The sequence below is a fragment of the Mixophyes fleayi genome, chromosome 10 (genome assembly GCF_038048845.1).
Source record: "Mixophyes fleayi isolate aMixFle1 chromosome 10, aMixFle1.hap1, whole genome shotgun sequence".
Classification (NCBI taxonomy): domain Eukaryota; kingdom Metazoa; phylum Chordata; class Amphibia; order Anura; family Limnodynastidae; genus Mixophyes; species Mixophyes fleayi.
In genome coordinates, this window is record NC_134411.1 from 19837763 (window position 1) to 19860762 (window position 23000).

Here is a 23000-nt window from a genome sequence, read left to right on the forward strand (position 1 = left end):
TTTTTGTGAAATCTTACCGCTGATCAACACAAACAGTGACAAAAAAAAACCAAAAAACAAATAAGCTTTTAGTTAAATATAAATAATAAAGTTGATTGATGACATAGACATTTCCCTCATTTTTTTTTTATTAGTTGGTAGAAGCAACTACAGCTACAAATACAACTGTTTGGCTACATTTGTACATCTGAACGCTGCATCAGTCTCCTGTTCCTCTTGGTTATATTACTTGATTTCCATCAGGCTGGATGGTGACTTTTGAACAGCAATTTACAAATCATTTCACAGATTCTCAATGGGATGGAGCTCTGGGCCACCCCAAGACATTACGTATTAAAGGGGTGAAGACTTATGTAACGGATGGGCTGTTTTTATTTGTAATTAAGAAAAAAGCGGAGCGTTGTTTGTGAAGTATCAATATTACGTGTAGTTTTAAGGTCTCGCTAACCAGTGAACGCCATAATCCTCTATACGTAAGAGACTGAATTTGCAGCCTGCTTCAAGAACCATAAAATAAGTGCGGATACCCATAGCATCCAGTCTGCTTTTTAATAACCTTGAAAATATATTCTCTCTATATCGATATCTTCCATCCCAACACATTCCAGAAACACTTTAGCATTAAATTATTACTAGAAAATATTTCATAGAAGTTAAGTTTCCCCATTAACTTGAAAAATGACCTGGAAATACTTACAGAACAACAAGACTGGAGAGATTGGAGAAGGCATAATCCGGTATGTGAGTGATTTTGTTCAGGGCTAGTGTCAAGGCCTGGAGGGACGGGAGGTTGCCGAGAGGGCGGACTGGGACCTCTGTTAAACTGTTGTCATCCAGCCACAGATATCGAAGTTGTACGAGACCCTCAAAGCTGTCCTCTGGCACGGTGACAATATGGTTAGCGTCTAGTCGCCTGTAAGAGAAAACACACGATTCATCAAAATAGTTTAGTGTCATGACCAGGAGCGAGTTTACTGAAAGGGAAGAGATAAAATATTTTGAGGCTAAAAAAGTTTGACAAGCAAAACTATAAAACCTGGCACGTAAGATAATCTATTACTGTGTTCTGTTAACATAATAAATCTTAAAACTGCTAAAATATTTCCAATTTTTTTCCCCCGAATGACCTAACATTATTAGTAGCCCAAGAGCCTAAATACAGAGTAGAGCATATGCAATTATTATAGTATCATTCATGAGAAAATTATCTGAGCGGGAAAAATCCCCCCCCCCCCCCAAAAAAAACACAGAGGGCCAGATTTACTAAAGTGGAGATGGTGCCTATAGCAATCAATCAGATTCTAGTTATCATTTATTTAGTGCATTCTGCAAAATGACAACTAGAATCTGATTGGTTGCTATAGGCAACATCTCCATGTTTTCAAACCCGCAGTTTAGTAAATCAAGCCCAGAAAGCTTCTCGGGAGCACATTGAGTGTTCTCCTGCTAATATATGGGAAGTTTACACTCCTATGAATACTCATGAACGTTTTATACCCAGGATGTAAGCTACCATCAGTAGAATATATGAGGAACTTAGGGCACAATCAATAGAACGGCTAACGTCCAGCGTACACATAAAAAAGGTGAACTTATAAGAATCCCTAAACAAACGGTAAGATTTACTGCACATTACATCCGTAAGGTTTACCTATTGGCAAACCATTACTTTACCATTGGTCTCTGAATTTACATTCCCCCCATTTTGAACCCCTTTGTTCTATTATTACTGATGTAAACCGAAAGCTATTTAGGTTTATAAACACCATTTCTCTAACTCTTAAGAATGGGGTGATAATTTTGTCTCAAATTATCTTTAGAATTGGACTTTAAATTTAATTAAACCCTAAATAAAATCTGCTTAAATGAAATATATTGCATTTTAACCATGAATGGCAATTTTTAGACTCATTTTCAGATTCCTCCACTCTTACAGAAAATCCCCCTATGTCAGGTATCTCTGCTGCCAAATCCACTTCTAGGGCCTGATTAATTAAGGATCTTAAATGAAGAGGATTCTTATTTCAGTCTCCTGGACAAAACCATGTTACAATGCAAGGGGTGCAAATTAGTATTCTGTTTTGCACATAAGTTAAATACTGACTGTTTTTCCATGTAGCACACAAATATCAACTTTAAATTTCAGTGTACAAATATTCTATCAAGTATTTGTGTGCTACATGAAAAAACAGTCAGTATTTAACTTATGTGCAAAACAGAATACTAATTTGCACCCCTTGCATTGTAACATGGTTTTATCCAGGAGACTGAAATAAGAATCCTCTTCATTTAAGATCCTTAATGAATCAGGCCCCTAGTTATTAAGTGTCCCACCAAAATAATTGTAGCACAAGTAAGGTCTTTTCAGACATATCATTGTGATTTTATATTGGTATGATAGATCCACTTTAGTGACTTTTCAGTAGAGCTAAATATATCCTATAGCGAACATGAAGGGCAACCTTTAAGCAGTGACTAAGCATCCTTTTAAGCATAATGCATTTAGACCAGATTTAATACTTGGGTACATAGCACTGCACAAGCATTCACCATTACATATTATTATGTTTAATGCAACTCTCGTGTTGCAAGTACTTTGGATGGTGTGTTTTTATGGACCCAGTTTCTCATACAGCAGTCAAGCGTACTGCATGCCCAACGATTGCATCACCAAGACTCTATAGTTATTCAATCACCATAAACTGCTTGGTCACCATGCACTGTAATTTTAATACCCTGGTCTAGAGAGTTTTAATCCAATCACTGGGACTTGTGAGGGAAATGTAGCTGCACAGCCAAAGTAAAAATCATTCACTGTCAAATTACAAAGTACAGCATTTTGTTTCTTGTACATTAAAATAGACCATGGAATGCAAAGCTTTAGTTGAAGAATAAATTCCCACATATACTGCCAGCCAAAGCATATCGGCTAATCAGACTCCTGTTTAAGGTCTAATAGCCAGCTTCTGCTTTTCCCACATTTTGCAACTGTACTCTATGGCAGAAAAGAAGCTACAGATCCATATAATCTGCTCTTTTTTTTGTGGGTGTTGATTTTTTAAAGGGTGTGCGGGAGCTGTCTTAATATTTTCAACCAACGTTTTGACAATAGTAGTTGGTTTGTCCCATGTATTCTTACAGTTATTTACTGTAGAAGTCCCCGCCAAAACTGCTGGGAGACTATTCCATGGGCCTATCGCAATGTTTTGGAAAAATGTATTATAATTTGTAATTTAGAGATTGGGCATCAATAACTGCACACATTAGTAGAGGTGAGGTTTTCCAGTGACCTATAAAGTTACAACCTTCCTCTTCCTGCTATTAATACCTCTTCCTATGCAACCAATTAAGCCACTCTTTTTCACACTGAATTTTACTACACTGCTTGCTTCATATCAACTCAAACTATAAAGCCATATTTAACCTGGGCTTTTGTAGTAGCAAAAAAAAACCCAGAAAAAACAAAAAACTTTCAAGAACAGAACATTTTGTACCACAGGGAAATAAGTCAATGTGGAGGGTTAAGAGTTCTCGGAACTTTCCTACTAATATAGAACAATCCTAACCTCTTGCACCTCTCGCCTCCTTTCCCCAGCAAGCTGTTTATTTGTGTTCTGCAACATAAATAACATCAATAGGAGTAGAGTTTGAATGATCATCATTCGTAGCAAAGTTTCTAACAAAGAAATAAGCTTTAAACCAGCACCTCACCTAGACTATCAGGTTTCAGGGGATGCTTAATTAATCTCCATTTACAGAATACTTTGAACTGCTAAACTATGCATCTTACAGTTGCTTAAGACCTTAAGTGAAGTTATGAACAAAACAAAACAAAAAAACTAAAAAGAAAAAAAGAAAAAAAAAGTACCTCACGGGCCCCTCTGGCGTGAAAAGAGTTAAGGGGAGACTTGGACTGATGTCCCTGTGGCATAATGTAGGTTAAACATAAATGGACAGACTCCCTCCTATTTAAACAAAAAACACCTGCACTTTCCTGTCAGGTTTGTGATTAATAGCCGAGCTGCCGATGCATTAAGCTTCTCAAAACAAAGCAAGGAGAGAGATCAGTTACAGATCCCCAATCTTTTGCCTTTCTAGGCTAGTTAGTAGCTGTCACTTGAAAAATGATCTTAAAATGAGCAACAGTTGCAATTTATTTTCTTTCTCAAAAGGAAAACAAAAATCGGGTAACTGTGTATCCTATTAATTTCTTCACTGGGGATTTATGAAATCCATGAACAACTGTTCACACATTGGGCTTTTTCCCATCATAACAGATTTTTGTGTTTAAATAAATCTTACTTTTATTTAAGTTTTACGTAGGCGACAACTTTGAGGTCTACGTATAGTCTGGTCATTGCTAGGTGGTCGGCGACTAAAGAAATATGTATCTCATGACCCCGTGAAAATCCACACATTGAATATTACTTCTAGCTTGGCAGTCATTTTGTGGACTGAACAAATATTCCTGAGAATGCAGCCTATCAGTTCATTAGTAACCAATGGATAAGCAGAACATATTGGTACAGTTCACAAAATGGCTGCCTCAGTGAGGTCACTGGGTCACACAGTGAACAGGCCGTCTTCTCAGGAAGGTTGGTTCAGCCCACAAAATGTAGTTTACCGTTGCATTTTAATTTAATCTCCACCAAACCTGTAAACATGGCAGCTTCCACTTACTTTAAAACACAAACAGGCAGAAAATGTGATTCCTGGTCAAGCTTATACATTCTCACAGGCTTTCCCTTTCATTCTTCATAAAATTAGGCTTGGCTAAGACATGCTTAAGTTATCAAAAAGTAAATTTACATACACACACACACACACACACACACACACACACTTCAGGGCTCTATGTAGTTTTATTAGGTATTCATATGGTTCTATGATTATTTTTTAAATTGCCTCAGAAATAGGTCACATGTTTTTAAAGCAAAATAAATCCTTTTTTTTATATAGATAGGAGCAGTTTTCACTTAATTTCTCTGCATTTAACCTCCTGTTTAATATACTGTAAACCATATGAGCAGACATTATTCTGTACAGAATATGTCGATTTGAAAACATATGGTTGTTCTGACAAGGTAAAGTGAAAGATTACCTATAAACATCAATGGAACAGCGCCACCCAGAGGTGAAATTATTATGAAAACTTACTACATTACATATAAATTTAAAAAAACAACACATTTATGGGCTTTTACATAATTACTTGTAAATTGATGGCAATTCAAATAATGAGGAGGGGCTGGCAGTATTTTGAACTGTAGTTGCAACTAGATGACAACTCCAAATCATCCATAAATCATTATTTTGATGGTAAATAACTAAAAGAACTTAAGGTCGTCGTAGCATTCTCTGCTCAAACAGTACACACCATCTAGAAATGCAAATTCTCTTCCACATCAATCCTCCTGTCACTCTTGACAAGTTGCTTAGAGGCTTATGAACGTGTCAGAATTATTTTTACAAGGAGAGATAGATATTCTCAAAATACATTGTTGATGCAAAGCAGTGACCTGAGAAATTACTTTTCCTTACGTAATGCCACCTGCATGCCTCTTACCTAATGCAAATAAATAATCCTGTATTGATGAATCATTTCTGCCTGCACAGGAGAAAAGGGATATTTAAACAGAGGTGCATTAAAATATCCCAGGATACCAAAGGCCCGAGGCTCCATTTGAGATGAACTAGAAAATACCTGTCTTTTTTTTTTTTGTCTTCTTATTCGAGATTCATAAACCTCCCCTGAAGATCAAAAGGAAGATTTTCCGGTGGGATAAACTTAACGTCAAGAAAAAGCCTTCGTTATTTCTTTATAGACAAACAGGGAGCAGCGTATTGACCTAACATGAGCTAAGTAGGTACATACTACAGGAGTCCACCCAAAGTCCATCCAAACATTCTCAACACAAAGCACGTCCAAACACTATCAGTAAGAGCAGCCAGATCAACAAGTACAGCACAAATACCCACTGCTTAGTCTGCACATGATCACGTAGACACTACAAAACACAAACACTGCATCCTTCACCTATAACACCATACACTACACCCAGGGCCGGATTAACCCGAGGTCTAACTGGGCTATAGCCCAGGGGCCTCAGGCATCCAGGGGGCCCTTCAAACTCCTCAGCAGCATTATTGATCGGTCGGGGGCGGGGGCGCCCCCGGCCCGATCGATGCTGCTGAGTACTGTCAGTGCAGTCCTCCGTCCCGGCGCGCTGTAGTCTGCTTACTGAGGAGATCTCGCGAGAGTTCATGAACTCTCGCGAGATCTCCTCAGTAAGGAGCTTACAGCGCGCCGGGACGGAGGACTGCACTGACAGGTAAGTGCTTGGGGGGGTCCTCGCGGGGGGTGGGGGGCGGCGGACAGCTCACATTGGGGGCCTCGCGGGGAATGGAGGGCCTCTTAGCCCAGGGGCCTCCATTCCCTTAATCCGGCCCTGACTACACCCCACGTGAATACCATTGATTTTTAGAGATATTTAACAATTTTACCGTAGAATTACTGACAAAATAAGTTGATATGTTGCAGAAGTAACGTAAACTCTACAATCACTTACCAATACCACTTTCATATTGCTGGCCCTGAAATTTCCCGGGTTTTACAAGTTGGGTTTTTGCCGTGTCACGGAGCATCCCAGCTCAGAGACCCCGTTCACACTGCACCTTGGACCCGGCAAATTCCTGGATAGATCGTGTTCACACTGAACATGGGTCTTTCTGGGTCTTCCTGGCACAAGGGGAAGCTCCGATTGGCTCCTCTTGTGATGATGATTTTTTTTTTATTTTTTTTTTAACTTTTCAATGGTGTTCACTGAGACACGGATTGAAAAACCGGGGTCGTTCCGTTCCCACGGTAGGCGACCTAGGACAGACACGGAAATAACCCTGCAAAAGTCCCAGGATTAATTTCATTAATTTAATTAATCCCGGGATTTTGTACTGACCCTTCTTTCACACTGAGCCTTGACTGGGTCGTTGGAGCTCACCCTGGCAAAAAAAAAACATTTTTTTTAGGCAGTGTGAATGGGGTATAAGCTTGCAATTCCAAGTTGCTAATTGACATCTGCCATAATTGTGTCAAAGTCACTGCCTCAAAACAATATATCGCCCTATTATCATCAAAATGTGCTTAAACAGACTATTTATTCCCTAACAATCTATATAAATAAGAGAAGAAAAAGAAGTTTACAAAAATAAAAATGGACTACAGAGAAAGGGAGAACGGATTGCCATAACTGTACAATTCTCTTGGCTCTCATATAATACATAGACTTGCTCACATTGCGACATCATGGCAACTCGCATTTAAATAATACTGGCACCCAGAACTGGTCTAAGTAAGGTTATAATTCACCTATCAAATACATACATTCAGAGCCATTTGGAGGACTGAATATTCCATACTTGCCAACTCTCCCTGAATGTCAGGGAGACTCCCTCACTCCCTGAAGAGTCTGGCATTCTCCCTGATGCTGAGCCAGTACAAGACGTGGTTGGCTTCACCATCTGTGGCAGGATGACAGTCCAGAAATTGTGTCCTATGTCCATGTATTGATACCTATGAAGGTGGCCATTTTCATGGAGACCAAGATTTAATCAAAAACTGATAAGTAAGACAACATGACGTCAGTAACAGAGACAGAAATGTAAAAGACACTTCAGTCTCTAGAGATTCATTAGCTGCTCTTCTTTAACGCATAGTTGCCTACTCTCCCGGAATGTCTGGGAGACTCCCGCATTTCTGGGAGACCTCCCAGGCTCCCGGGACTGCAAGACAACCTCCCGGTTCTCGCCCCCGCAATAGATAAATATTGTGTCATTTTAGCGATTGGTCAGGCCCCACCCCTGCATGCCCACCTCCCCCAGGATCTCCCTGAAGCCAATGAGGAAAAGTTGGCAAGTATGGAATATTCATGAGATTGCAGCCAATCACTTCTCTAGATATAAGTAACATCACCATGGCCGATATTCAGCAGAATTAATAAGCTGCATACTAATAAATTTTAGTTCCACCCACAAAATGTCTGCCTCCAATGTGAGCAAGAGACGGGTGCACCTTAAAATATCAGTTTATCACTTTCGCCCACGAGTAAATGGATCTTAGATCCCATTTTAAAAGTGATTTTTTATTCACATTTAGCCTTCCTTCAAAGCTTGGATTTCCTAAAAATACAAAATGGGAAATGTTTCAGGCAGTAACCACATTTTTAAATGTCATTATGTTCCAGCTTAACCAACGATCCTTGGAAAGTCTAATATTACATTCAGATTCAGCAAGCATCTTCAGAATGATTTTTCACCCCAAGAAAACGTACGTAACCATTTTTTCCCCCCTCGGGCAGGATTCCTTTAACTAGGAAGGATTTGGGAGTTCTGCACTGTAAGAATTCATATTAAAGGTTGCCAAACAGCAAAGAAATCAGAGAAGATAAAGAACAGGGGCAAACGCAGGAATTGTAGAGAGGGGTTTCTACACCACGCTGCCAGTGGGCGTTACCAGCATGCATGGGGGCGTGGTTATAATTTTAGACAGTGCTTGACTGCTCTCCCAACTCTTCCTATCCCCATAATATACATGGGCAATGCTGCATGCAACTCTTGCTTTTCAAGCAGAGCTGTGCGAAGCAGGAGCAGGGTCCAGCCACCTCATTTATACAGTGCCCCAGGCTTGGAGGGGGGTTTCCGGGCACTAGGAATATAATGGGAATACTATTACTTTAATGTTAGGGCTGGAGTAAGGCCTAAGTATTAATTATGGGTCCTGATGATTTAACGCCGGGGCTGGTTGGAATTTTCTAAATGCACAATTTTTTTTTCTTCCAAATAAGGCCCCCAACATTCCAGGATCCAGACAAACCGCAACTAAAAAAACAGCAGTCACAGGTGGTGAAAGTGACAAGAACAGGTCTGTCAAATGTTCTGAGTCTAGTGGGACAATCTCAATTTTTGGTGACTGTTCTGCCCAATCTAAGGGGCAAGTCAAAACTGTGTACTCCTTATATAAATACTGCATTCTTTATATACTACACTATGGTGCTAGCTGTCCTTCGTGGGCTGACCACTAGTCCTCTAGTGTCTGGTCTCGCCTCTATGATGGCTGGCCACACCCCCTCTGGTGGGCCCCTAGCGTTGCAGTTCCCTGGTGGGCCCTTCATGCCCCGGTCAGACATAGCACATATACACGCGCACATATATATAATAATCCCATCATGCAAGCAACTTGCTTTGTTTCAAATTAAAACTCGTGTATGGGTGTATGGCAAGGAATAGTCTAATCTCTATTGTACAATAGGGATATTTGAAATTACCTCTATAAATATCACATATGTATTTAGAAGCAATTTTGGCCTAAAAACATAAGTTAAATGACCCTACATTTGTGTCTGTACAGCAAAGAAATGAATTCAACGACACTGAAATTTCATTTCAATAATTTCCATTGTGCATTCAACCGTTGTTGCTTGCCAAGAGACTCAGTTAGTAGCTGTTCAAACACCAAAACCTCTATGAGGATTTGGGTTCAGTTCAGACAACCTGGTAGGTCTCATGGAACACAACCCAACGTGCCAAACCTACCATCTTAAAACAGTTGGCTCAACATTTCCCTGTTAACATAAATACTCCCTCTCATTCTACACAAAAGCACCTTTCAACCGACAAGTCCTCATAGGATACCACGGATGTCAAGGTGTGTGTACAGTGGATGGGTACAAAAACATTGGGTACAAGAGGATGTGTTGTGCAAAAATTCAGAGTATTATCCACATATAATATACCTTTATAGAAAAGTAATTCATATTTCTTATGACAAACGTCTTGAAAATCTGCTGGTAAGTCTCTCTCAATTTTGGGCCAGAAGTACCCTTCAAATGTACACGTGATCTATACCTATTAGGAGCAGTCATTTTGTGGGTTGCACCAATATTAACAATTATGCTGTTTATGAGTGCAATACATCACCGAGGCCTGTAGACACACTATCGGACAACAAGCTTCTAGATAATGAAACCAAGAAGAGTCTTCTTCGTTTGATCCACTCGACTGCTATTAAAAAGATCACTACGACTGATGCCAGATAGCTGTACAACAGGCTTTGACAAACTTCCTCAAACTAGGAGGCAGAGACCAAAACTTAGGAGAGAGTTTGTAAGAGGATAGTGTACAAAATTGTTAGGAGTGGTTTTGCCCAACACGTAGCAAAAGTACTCAGCAATGGGCTAGCAGTGCCTAACGCCAGGGGCAAACGCAGGATTTGTAGAGGGGTGTTTCCACACCACGCCGCCGGTGGGCGTGACCAGCATGCATGGGGGCATGGCTATAATTTTAGACAGTGCTTGGCTACTTTCCAACTCTTCCTATTCCCATAATATACATGGGGAATACTGCCTGCACTACTGTTAGGTGCACGCAGCTCTCCCTTTTCAAGCAGTACTGGGTGAAGCGGGAGCAGGGTCCAGCCACCTCAATTATACAGTGCCCCAGGCTTGGAGGGGTGTTTCCAGGCACTAGGAAACCCTCCTCGGTTTGCCTATGAATGCAGTAGATGTTTATTCATTCTCCCCATGCTCTGTTATATGGCCAGAAGCTTCTAATTGCAAGTGCCCTTTTCAGTACAAAAGTTCCCCCTGGTAGGTAGAGTAGCAGAGGGGGGGCTTTGTAATAGAAAAGTGTTTATTAGAACTGGCTCCTGGCACTTCAAGGCAGATCTTGGGAGATATACGGAGTTCTTCTGACTGTGGGCGACTTAGCATTTTGGATAACAAGACATCGCTCTCACAAACTGGCATCAGTTGAGCCTACCCTTTCCAGGATGCAAGAATCTGCTCCTAATAGGCTAGTTGTCATCTTGGGACTTTAATGCAAGTGGTCCGGTATGCCCTCCTTCAGTTGCCAGGGTATATTTTATAGATGCCAGTAATTAATGCCCAGACCTGGCTAAGTAACGCTCATTTCAGGTGATGCTACACCCTTTTTCAGGAGGGCTATGTACCCATTGGATGATGAAATCAGGACTTCTCTATAATGCACCCAAAACCCGTGGAGACTGGTACTGCATTAGAGGTCAACAGACATAATATTAGATTGAAAAAATTATTTGACTTATAAAATGTTGGTTTGGGAATTTTTACGTTATTTTTGCCCTCTCACTGCAAGAGAACAGCTAAAATGTGTTCATTAAAAAGAGAACCTGTCAGCTTTGAATTTGATATAGTGACCTGTACATGATGCATATGAACAAAATACTCTCTACGCCCCATTCACCCAAGACAGAACATAAAAATAAAGACAATCAGCACCGTAGGAAAGACAGTCTGCCCAGTCTCCAATGACAGGTCACATACTGTGTTGTTTGCTCCTAGACAGCTTCATCCTTACACCACAACATTCTCCAGCCCCCCCCCCCCCCTCTGAATGAGCATAATGCATAAGGCACCAAGTTATAAAGGCCCAAAGCTGAGAGGTTCCCTTTAAAGTGTTTATGACACACGCCGTAGAGGTTTCAGGACTGACCACTTTTAAGATACAAAAATAGAACTTTGCATAGATTAAATTATAGTGTTCGGAGGGTTTGGTATCCTCAGAACCATCTTTCTGTACTGAAAGTGTACATGCTAAAAAGAAAGAAACAGGCAGCAGTCCACCAGAGTCGTCACATCTATTTCTTCTTCAGCAATGCCATGGTACTGTGTGTAGGCATCTGTATGTACGTATACACACATTGACATACAGCGTTCTGATATCCATAATGGAGTAACACAACTGTTTCACAGTCTTATAATATTTAAATAGAACTCCATCCAGAAATAAAATTGTACTGTCAGCAGCATTTGAAATTCAAAATTCTCTTTTATGCTATGGAAGGAGAGTGGAAAGTCAGTGCCGGGGCTTGGGAATCGTACAAGTGGCAGGCACTGGACCAAGGTGTTTCGGGTGTTTCAGAGGGAGTGTTACTGCATAATGTTCGCTCTGGGCTACAAAAACTAAAAGTCACTATCGCAGTCCCCAAGTCAGTACGTTGGAGGTATCTTCAGGCAAGACTCCAGCGCCACTCCAAGCTCTGCTCTAATTGGTGGAAAAATTAGTGACAACTGGGTCGAGTAAAAATCACTGAACCACCTTTAGGATCGACTAACACTGGTGCTTTTCCACCCTCCAAAAAAGCACTAATGCATTTGCTGACATACTGCAGTGAAGGGGGAACGCTCATCCCTATTCACACAGGAGCATTTTTTGCTCATTAAACTTTGCACGCATAAGTGCTCCTGTGTGACAGAAAATGAGCGTTCTCCCATTGCCGTAACTGGGGAAGACTGAATGATATGAGCACTGAATGAGAGCACTTTTTTGCTTGTTTTTTGTTGTGGGAAAGTGCCGGCACTCAAAACACCTGTGTGATACTAACCTTGGGCAGATGGTAGCTCACGCTAAATATAATGTATAATACATGCATAAAAATACATAACCTAAAATAAAAAAAACAAAAAAACAAAACTAATGCTTAACTGTCAGAAAATGACAACAGCGCGAGAAAAAAATACAAATCCCTTTGGACTTATAAGTGAACACAAACTACAATAAGAGTCCAACAGCTGTTACTTTAACTTTTAACTTAAGTTCTACAAGACGTTTTGTACAAGACCAGTGTCCCCATATACGCTATCTATAACTACTGCCTGGACAGGCATTTATTTAAACTTGTATCCTCTTGTGGCTAGTGCTAAAAGACCAGGCAGTTCTGGAAGGGCCCTTGGACCCCTGTGTCATAGTTCTGATATCAGGCTAATTGACAGACCCAGACCTATATAGTTCAGTAGTGCCGGTACTGTCAATCAGTGAAACTTCAGCTCCATGGCAGAGGAGTGAACGTGGCCCTCTCATATTTAGCAGAAACTATTTTAAGCAGATACCAAACTGTGGTTGGGAACAGTGGCGGAACTACCACTGGTGCGGGCAGGTGCAGTGCACCGGAGCCCTGGGGTTAATGGGGCCCGGTGCATAGCAAATGCAGAGGATCGGGGGCCCCAATTCCCTTCTCCCTGCACTGAGGCCCACAGCTCAGTAGTTCTGCCTCTGGTTGGGGATTATGTGTAACTACTGGTTGCAGCAGGGTAAATACTTGTATTACAAATACTACGCCCTGTGTGGACCGTATATTAAAGAGCCATCCAAAATGAATACCCCCATTGGACAGAGCTGCATGATTACAAATGATTTCACCAGCTATGGATGTATATGCATTTTGAACAAACCGGTTTAAATGTGAAAGGATAAAAATAAAAAAAAATAAAAAATTGAGCCACTTACAGAGACTGTAGGGATCCCAAGACCTTCAAAGCTTCACTAGGGACTGTTTTCAGCTGGTTATTTTGAAGAGTCCTACAAAATATAAATGTATGACAGTATTATGAAGTGCGCAGAGAACGTTGTATTGCCATTTTTTTTTGTTTTAAGCAAACACATTAATTTCACAGGGCATGAAAATACTCCAGAATTTATCATTCCAATGCTTAATCTTTCCCAGCTCATACAATGCTCTACAGAACCCCTCTTTAGAATTCTTATAATTAGTCATAAGCATAGTCTAAATTAAAAATGTTGGCAGCCAGGGTTGATAATGTGGCCTAATAAATATATAAATAAAGGTTCCTTCTATTCATTTTGCAGATGCTGAGTAAAATTACAATATACTTTTATCTCTTAAACCAGTGGTTCCCAAATTGTGCGCCTAGGCTCCCTGGGGTGCCTCGGGGATCTCACAGGGGTGCCTCGGCCAAGGCCAGTTGTAAACAAGGCGGGGGACAACTTCGTAATTATTTTGGCTTAGGGGTGCCTTGAAAAAATTATGGATACCCTAAGGGTGACTTGAACTGAAAAAGTTTGGATCCACGGTCTTAAACAGAAGTTGCTTTATGTGAGCAACCCACTAAACATATTTTATTGTACATACACACAGGTTTCCCCAAATCCTGTGTTCTATGGGGGAAAACATTTTTTTCTTTGCACACCAGATTCCTGTTCTTCAAATGAGGAAGCTTTATTAGAGATTTATTAAACCGTAGCAGGAAGTATAGAAACTCCGCTAAATTGTATTGTAGGGAAAACTGAACGGTATGATCATACGTTGCAGAGATGTCATTCATCAGGGCTGATCGGTAAATACTTCCTTGTCTCACTAAATACAACAAATGTCCCATAAATATCACAAAACGCTCTCTCTACAGGTGCAGCTTCTACGTTGAGCTGAAGGTATTTGAAATTACAGAAGGTTTAATTTTTACATGTAATCAATCACCTGTGACATATTTACCCAAACGCTAGAAAGGTCTATGAATAAATACAGGACAAGTCTCTAAAATGCAGCGTTTGTAAAAGGGGGTATATGGCGTATTTGAAAAAGAGTGACAATAAATTCCCTCTGGGTCCAGAAGGGTTAAACAGAAAGGCTTGCTGTGCTGACAGCAGGGCAAGCATGTAATTACTAACAAAACTGCACAATTACTTACAGAACTTTGAGTTCTCTCAGGCCAGACAAGGCCATGGGATGGATGAAAGAGAGGTCATTGCCCGCCAGCCGCCTGGAAGAAAAATTGTAATAATAATTGAGACACAGAGAGGGGGAAAAAAAATAAAAAATAAAAAAAAATAGATAAAAGTGAGAATTTATTAAAATTATTATATTAATGAGTTCACCCCCAGCGATAAAAGACAAAAACACACACACATTAGTCATCTTCAGAGCCATCGCTAATTGATTGTGAAGAATATGGAGACTTGTAAAACCAAAAGACATTCTACATTAATTAGTCCTGAAGAGTGTACAATAAGGACAGTTCTTACAATCAGACAAATCCTCGGACAGACCATTATCATTTTTGTTTTTCTTGTATAGTGCCAGTGGTCATTACAAGAGGTGGAGAGTGACCTAGTTTAGTATATACAGCCGAAAGGAATTATTAGGTGACCATACAAATATTGAGTTTGTCATTCCTTTTCTCAAACAACCTCCTCCCATCAACCCATAACCCCCCCCCACCACCCCTCCAAAAAAAAAAAAAAATCTATGCCTAGTGACATGTCTAATTTTAAAATGAGGTTTTATATTTACTAACCTGCAGGTTTGAACAAGTGGGGATGTTGCCTATAGCAACCAATCAGATTCTGGCTGTCATTTATTTAGTGCATTCTACAAAAGGACAGCTAGAATCTGATTGGGTGCTACAGGCAACATCCCCACTTTTTCAAACCCGCAGTTTAGTAAATATATCCCTCAGTCTTTTCATAAACTGTAAAATGACTGACAAAGGGCTAATTTGATGTATTAGTATTGGTACAGTGACAATTTCACAATTAGGTGCATTACATTAGGATATCCTCCTATTGCAGTATGGCCTACTGTCATCTTCAGGTCCCTGACGTCAATGTTGCCATTTTTAAAAATTGTGCCTCAAATGTGCACTTTTTAAAGTGTTGAACAGAGGTCCATGTAGATCACTACTTTAAACAAAAAAATAAGAAGGGGGGGGGTTGAAAGCTGCAAAATGCAGTTTAAATAGGTGACTAGGTGGGTGGAAACAAAACATGTAGCCAATCAGATCATTAGATGTTCACAGCAGACAGAGTCTATCCCATACTTGCCTACCTTTGGCAAGTTGTATCCGGGAGAGGGGCATGTCTAGAGGGCGGGAGGGGCGGGGCACGGTGAATTGTGCCATTTTGGCCCCGCCCTCGCGATAAAATGCCATATTTGACACGTCATTTTAGCCCCGCAATTGCGGAATGCGGGAGATTTGCAGGTGCCCGTGAGACCGACCCGAATTTTGGGAGTCTCCCAGAGATTCCGGGGGTGTTGGCAAGTATGGATCAGATTGTGCTGATCTAATAGGTGTCGGTGACCTGTATATAGAGCCAATATCATACTTACCGACTTTCTTCAGCTCTCTTCCGGGAGCCAGACAGTGGAGGAGGGCGTGAGGGGGCGGGGCGACAAAAATTGCGTCATTTCGGACCAAACGCCGCGATTCACGACGTTTGGGACCTAATTCTGCCCACTTCACTAGGAAGTGGGGCACTTCCTAGTGAAGTGGGCAGAATTCGGGAGATTGCCACACTCGCCCGGGAGTCCGGGAGACTCTCGCAAAATGCGGGAGTCTCCCGGACATTCCAGGAGAGTTGGCAAGTATGGCCAATATTAATGAGGACAGGGCTGCTTGTGACATGGTTGTGATGCGAGATGGGGAACAGGGACAAGCAGGAAGCTACAAAGCGTTTGAGAGTGGGAAAAACAGGGACACTTAAGAGCAGAGTGGTCATCTCAGGAAGACTGTTGACAAACGCACCAAATCCATACATCATATTTGTTAATGTACTTTGTCTATTGAGACTCAATGGGGTTCTACTTTTTTATTTATTTTTTTAACCTCCATTGCATATAGGAGATGCACAGCAGATGTGTGTAACATGTCTCTATATGAAAATACATCTATACATCCAAGTGCTTTTTCCCTTTTAATTGTGCATAACATCAAATGACAGCAGTTGTGTTTACTCAGTATATTTTAAAGCTTTTATTTTAATATAAGAATGGATTATGATATCTATTGACAGCAATACATACCAAGCAACACACAAATCAAACCAAGCAACACACAAATCAAAAGTGTCAGACACTTAAACCCCACAAAGCAAGATTCTGGCAATGTCTAAGGATCAACACTAAGAAAACACAGAATCCCTTCTAGAGGTGCGTTCCTGGGATGTGTTTTTCCTCCCGGCTTGTTTTCTTCTGCTTGTGCTACTTCCTGATAAACATTTTCTGTGTGGTCCAACCTTTGCTGCACCGAGGCTTAAATATCACAAGCCCTCTACTGAATGCAGAATCAGACAAGTGCTAAAATGTGGCACACCTAGTAATCTCTGCCACCGGGCTGCCAACATGAGATCAGTTTACACGGTAAGCTGAGCACAGGCTGTATGGCTTCTTCCATGTGGAAGGAGGGAGGGGGGCTGTAAGGGTTTCTCCCAGAGCTCTCTTCACATTTTACATGGCTATTAGTAAGGGGGTGTGCAGATAATTGCCGGCTAATTGGTTTTACATCTGGTGTTTAACAGCAAGTTCCTCCTAACCATGTTAAAATAAATAGAGCTCAATGACAACTAATGTAGATTAGATATTTTATTGCAGGTTTGTAACTTGGGTTTTGAATAGACTATAATAAAAGTGCTCAGCCATTGGCCTACACACTAAATAATTTATATATATACATATATACATACATACATACATACATACATATTACAATATACACACCCACCCACGCACATATACACACTTATACATGAGTTACATACAAGCACACCAATGTATACCATACTTGCCAACTCTCCCGGAATGTCCGGGAGACTCCCGAAATCTGGGTAGGTCTCCCAGACTCCCCGAAGTGCAGGCAAGTCTTCCGCAATTTGCTAGTTAAAATAATGTGATTCACGGTGAATTGCTTCATTTTGGCCCTGCCCCCCGCGATAAACACATCTTTTCTGTTGTGGGGCCAAAATAATGCAATTCACCGTGCCCCGCCCTCTCCCACCCTCTAGTCACGCCCCCTGTCCAGGATATCCCAGACTCCACTATTTGAAAGTAGGCAAGTATAACTTACACACACGCCCCCACCAACTAACCCACTTGTAACATTAAAATCACGACTGTTAGCCAATTTCTTGGACCTCTCCAAGCAACATAATGAAGAGTTTCACACACACACACTTAATAAAATGAAAGTTTTAATATCACCACACTCAAGATTTCATAAGCCATAAAGGAGACTAACCCAAGCAATACTTTAACGAAAGTAATAGGAGGTTGGACTTAATGCGATGTTCACACTTTTGCACATGGCTTCACACCTTCACCTTTCTGCACACCTTAGCACACTTCTAGTTTGCAAAAGAGAGTGGACGCCAACATTCATGTGTACTGGGCGCCCCATCGCAAAACCAAGGCCCAGTACATTCTTTCACGGGGTTGAAAAATCAAACCAGGAATGAAAAGCTAATTCCATCTCTGCCCGAGAAGTTCTCTCCTCTTGCACCAACATCTAGCCAAGGAATTTTTCCAGTCAGGTACTGTAGGTAATTTAAAGGGGCAAACATAAGCCAAAATATATTGTTCAATCTTGACTTTCTAGTAAAGCTTCGTAAAATTGCTAAAATTTGGTGAAATATCTCCTGTCCACAACATACAAAAGGGAACGGATGTAGGACAAATAGCTCAAGCATAAAGCATAGCAGTTCAGTTATGCTTGCCACATCATCTCTGGTTACACCTTGTTGTGTCCACTAGCAAGGACAAAGCAGTTCTGTTACCTAGGACACCGAAAAGGAAACAATTGCCCCAGAGTGATGCAAGACAGAAACTCTTAAGCAATTACTCATTAATCTAAAAGAAGCAGACAGAATGATGGATATATTTACATAACAGCTATATAATTTCACCCATTACTACATAAACTTTGATTATATGTCCAAAACTAGGTCACTTGCTCTTAAAGATCATGGCGACAGTCAGCAATATAAACATATGTATTTTTTTCTGCAAATATTCCTAGCCGACATTTCTAAGCAATCTTTTTTTTCAACAAAGATACCTCCCATTAAATGTCTGGGAAAGTGTACCCTGCCATATTTGGCTACTGGTCCAACATGTTTGCATTTCAAACTTATTAAACAAACGACTACGCCAAAATAACAGGTAATTACTCAGATTAGAATGTTCTCCGGTCTTATCTCTTGTTTGTCAGTTACCTTTTTTTAACACGTCCTCAATTCAGCAGTAAGTAAGCATTCCTTATTTAATCACACAAGTCGGCAAGAAAAAAGTAAAAGGTAATTTAGCTGATAAGAGGGGTGTGTTACAAACGCTAAATCGGTACAATTTTTAAAAGGAAAATTTATATGAACAGATCATTTTAACTTTCGTTTTTTAGTGACTACAAACTATTTCACTAGTGGTAGTCCTTTCTCTTAGGGCAGCACGGTGGCTCAGTGGTTAGCACTTCTGCTTCACAGCACTGGGGTCATGAGTTCAACTCCCAACCATGGCCTTATCTGTGTGGAGTTTGTATGTTCTCCCCGTGTTTGCGTGGGTTTCCTCCGGGTGCTCCGGTTTCCTCCCACACTCCAATAACATACTGGTAGGTTAATTTGCTGCTAACAAATTGACCCTAGTGTGTGTGTGTCTATGTTAGGAAATTTAGACTGTAAGCCCCAATGGGGCAGGGTCTGATGTGAGCGAGTTCTCTGTACAGTGCTGCGGAATTAGTGGCGATATATAAACAAACAAGTTAACCCGTGCATGATACTCATGCATTCTAGTCAAATCAAGCTACTTAAGGTGTTAAAAAGGTTCTTGTCATGCATTTGGGCCTAGCCCAGGCCTCCTCAGGGGAAGAGCGTTACTTCCCGACGCAAGCGCCCTTTTTTAACGTGGCATTGTCCACGTCACCACCTCATCATTCTTCTCCATCACCTCATCCTTCATTTTATTGCCACATCTATCCAGATGTCTATCCAGACACAGGGATCTCTTTCAGCGGTCCTGAGTATCACACTCCTCTTGCTCTGTCACCCCCGGCAACCACCAACCACTCCCCACTGTCACCCCCGGCAACCACCAACCACTCCCCACTGTCACCCCCAGCAACCACCAACCACTCCCAACTGTCACTTCTCCTTCAAGAAATATATATATTTTTTTTTTAAATCTTTATAAACACTTTTAACAATTAACAAATTAAATTAACAAATTAAAAACATCTTAGTATACCAAATTTCAGCCCCGAGTTTTTTTTTCCACACACACTAAGAATTTAGTAGGTCAGTGTATAACTCCGCCCAGCAGGTGGCGCTGCAGCTTGTTTTTTGTTTTTTTTTCACACAGACACACGCCACTAGGCTTTTATATAGTAGATGGTGATTATTATTATGATGATGATGATGATGATGACCCCACGCTATATATACAATGCATCATTCGTTTGTATATTAGGCATCAATGACAGAGTTGCAAGAGGAATGATATAATGCCATACTTGCCAACTTTTTTTTCCCCCCCATCTCTGAAAGCTCCTGGAAGGGGGGGGGGGGGGGTTGAGCGGAAGGAAGGGGGCGGATCACAGTCACTCACAACAAAATTAATATTTTGTCACGGGCGGCTGTGCCAAAATTACACGATTCCCCATCAATCACATCATTGAGGCTCACATCTTGCCGGCTTCACTAGGAAGTGGGCATTATGCGGGAGAATTGCCTGTTCTCCCAGGGGAGATCTATCCAGAAGAGTCTCCCGGACATTCCGGGAGTGTTGGCAAGTATGTATAATAATGTATTAAATTAAAGGAGTCATCTCCGTATTGCAGGACCTTATGTCAGTCAACGCATGAGATCGCTCCTATACTGGTCTATGGGAAAGATGAACATATGTAACCCTAAAGGACAAACAAAAACAAAACAGGGAAAACCACTTTAACCACAGCTTTTGAATAAAGCATCTATAAATATCTGGGTTTGTTTAATTAGCACATTCTTGTTTCAGCTTAATGTCCCTTTAAGTGTATATGAAGGATGATGTTTATTTGACAAATTTTAGAATTAGTTTAATAAAGATTGGAGCGCAGGAACAACATGAGAAATTGCAACATTTGGAAAGTTAGTAGATGTGTGTAAAAGATGTATAATAAGGATAGTAAAGAATAACTATGCAGTACTATGCCCTTGTAAAGTCACTAAGGGGTATATTTACTAAACGGCGGGTTTGAAAAAGTGGAGATGTTGCCTATAGCAACCAATCAGATTCTTGTTATCATTCATTTAGTACATTCTACAAAATAACAGCTAGAATCTGATTGGTTGCTATAGACAACATATCCACTTTTTCAAACATATCAATATGCATATAACGTAAGATAAACAAGTGTTACAAGCAATAACAAACAAATCTGACAGCTCAATGTGACTTCTGGGTGACCCATCAGCTTTTGAAAGTTAGCTGTAAGCCTGGAATAGGCACAGTCATACTTGCCAACTCTCCCAGAATGTCCGGGAGACTCCCGAAATGTTCGGGAGACTCCCGAAATTCGGGCTGGTCTCACGGACTCCCGGGAGAGCTGGCAATTCTCCCGCATCTGGCCACTTACATAAAATTAGTGCCGGAATGTACGGGTGGAGGGGGCGGGGCTTCACAATTCGCATAATTTTTGCCCTGCCCCCGGTGATGTAATGCTTGCTTGGGGCTGTAAAAAGACCCAAAACAGGCATTACGTCAACGGGGGTGGGGCGTAAATTATGTGAGTCACGCAGCCCCGCCCGCTCCACCCATACACCCCTCCTGCCCTCCAGAACCTGGCCAACGCAAGGTTGGCAAGTATGGGCATAGTGCGATTCTGCAGAAGTTTCTATCTGTCAACCGGTTGTTTTTAATGTGCCCCATGATGGAAAATGTCTGTGCACATGTGAAAGTGGGACCAAAAATAGGAAACAACATTGCATCAGGCTAGTGGCTGGCTGGGCCCTGCTTTAAACAAGTAACCCGGAATCACGCAGCTCTTTACGGAAGAGGAAGGAGAGAGACCAGATGATGCAGACTGCACGTCACGCTTCTGATCCCAGATGATCCGCTTGTGCGGAGCAGTTCTTCTGATGCGGATACAGGTTGGTCCCTGCATAGAATAACATTAATTTTACTCTGATTTATAACCTGCCAAGTGTTACCTGCCCCCCTCCCCCCTCATAGGGCCGACTGTTGCCCATTGCTGTATCAAAAACCAATCCTTAGAGCTTTTGATGTGTCAGGATTAGTATATGCAAAGAGAATGCTCTTTTGGATGTAATTTTACCTCGGCAGAGGATAAACGACAGCTTCCACTCTTGTTAATAAACTCATACTTGCCAACCTTCCCGGAATATCCGGGAGACTCCCGAAATCCAGGTCAGTCTCACGGACTCCCGGGAGAGCTGGCAAATCTCCCGCATCCTGCTACAGCCACAACTAAATGATGCGATTCGCGGTAGATCCCGTCAATTTGGCCCCGCCCCGTGACAAAACGGCATTTCTGTTGCGGGGCCAAAATGACACGATTCACCCTGCCCCATCCCACCCCTCTCTCGGAATCAGAAAAAGATTCTACAAAGTAGGCAAGTATGTAATAACTGCAATACTGCACATTTCTTTGTGCTAGCTAACATATGCTGATATATTTAACGCAACAGCAACTAAAAAAAACTATATTTAAAATAATATTCCATAGTTAGAACATGTAAAGTTTAAAGAAACCCAACAGTAAGATATAAAGCACATTTATAAGTGCATCCAAATTGCATACTGCCTTTATCACTGGGATCTCCCTATACATAGACTAGACATAACAGGGCTGATGCAGGGATGGAAGTAAATATAGTCTATGTTAGAAGAAGAGAGAGAAAAAAAAAACCAGACACACATTTAACCAATGTCCCCAGTTTATTGTGGAGGAACATGCCGAAACCATGAGCGTTTGCGTGACTTTAAGTGGAGATGAACTGCCTACCTCAAGGCAACTCCTGTTTATTCAGCAACTAACAGAGAAGAGCAATTCAACCAGCATCCGCTTTTCCGCACTCTGGCAATCTTCCAGGAAACAGGATACAACTGGCCGAGTATGCGAAAGGTTTTTCTAACATGCCTGCCAAATATTCGTGGGCCGTTGACGGACTTACTGCTTATAAGGGTCAAGAACCTCATAATTAGGGGCGGGGAGGGGATGTGCACTATTAGCACTAAACACAAACTCTTCAGAGGATATAAATAATGCCTGCAGGGATGAGGGAACGGAAGATTACACATTTCTTAGCCTACAGACATCAGTTTTTAAAATGACATATTAAACCTTCAACATCAAGGCCTTACCTGGGCGCACATATCCGTAGCAGATGGATTAGCGCTCAGGTAATTACCCGAT

The 23000-nt window shown here is 41.2% G+C and overlaps 1 protein-coding gene across 1 annotated transcript in view; it reads right to left on the reverse strand.

The window, feature by feature from the left end:
- LGR4 (leucine rich repeat containing G protein-coupled receptor 4) overlaps positions 1–23000 on the reverse strand; it is a 90069-nt gene that overhangs the window by 24374 nt on the left and 42695 nt on the right. The window contains exons 3-5 of the mRNA XM_075188009.1: positions 14517–14588; positions 13318–13389; positions 698–913 (exon numbers count right to left, since the gene is read on the reverse strand). Coding sequence (XP_075044110.1) covers positions 698–913; positions 13318–13389; positions 14517–14588 — 360 coding nt within the window. The remainder of the gene's footprint in view (positions 1–697; positions 914–13317; positions 13390–14516; positions 14589–23000) is intronic.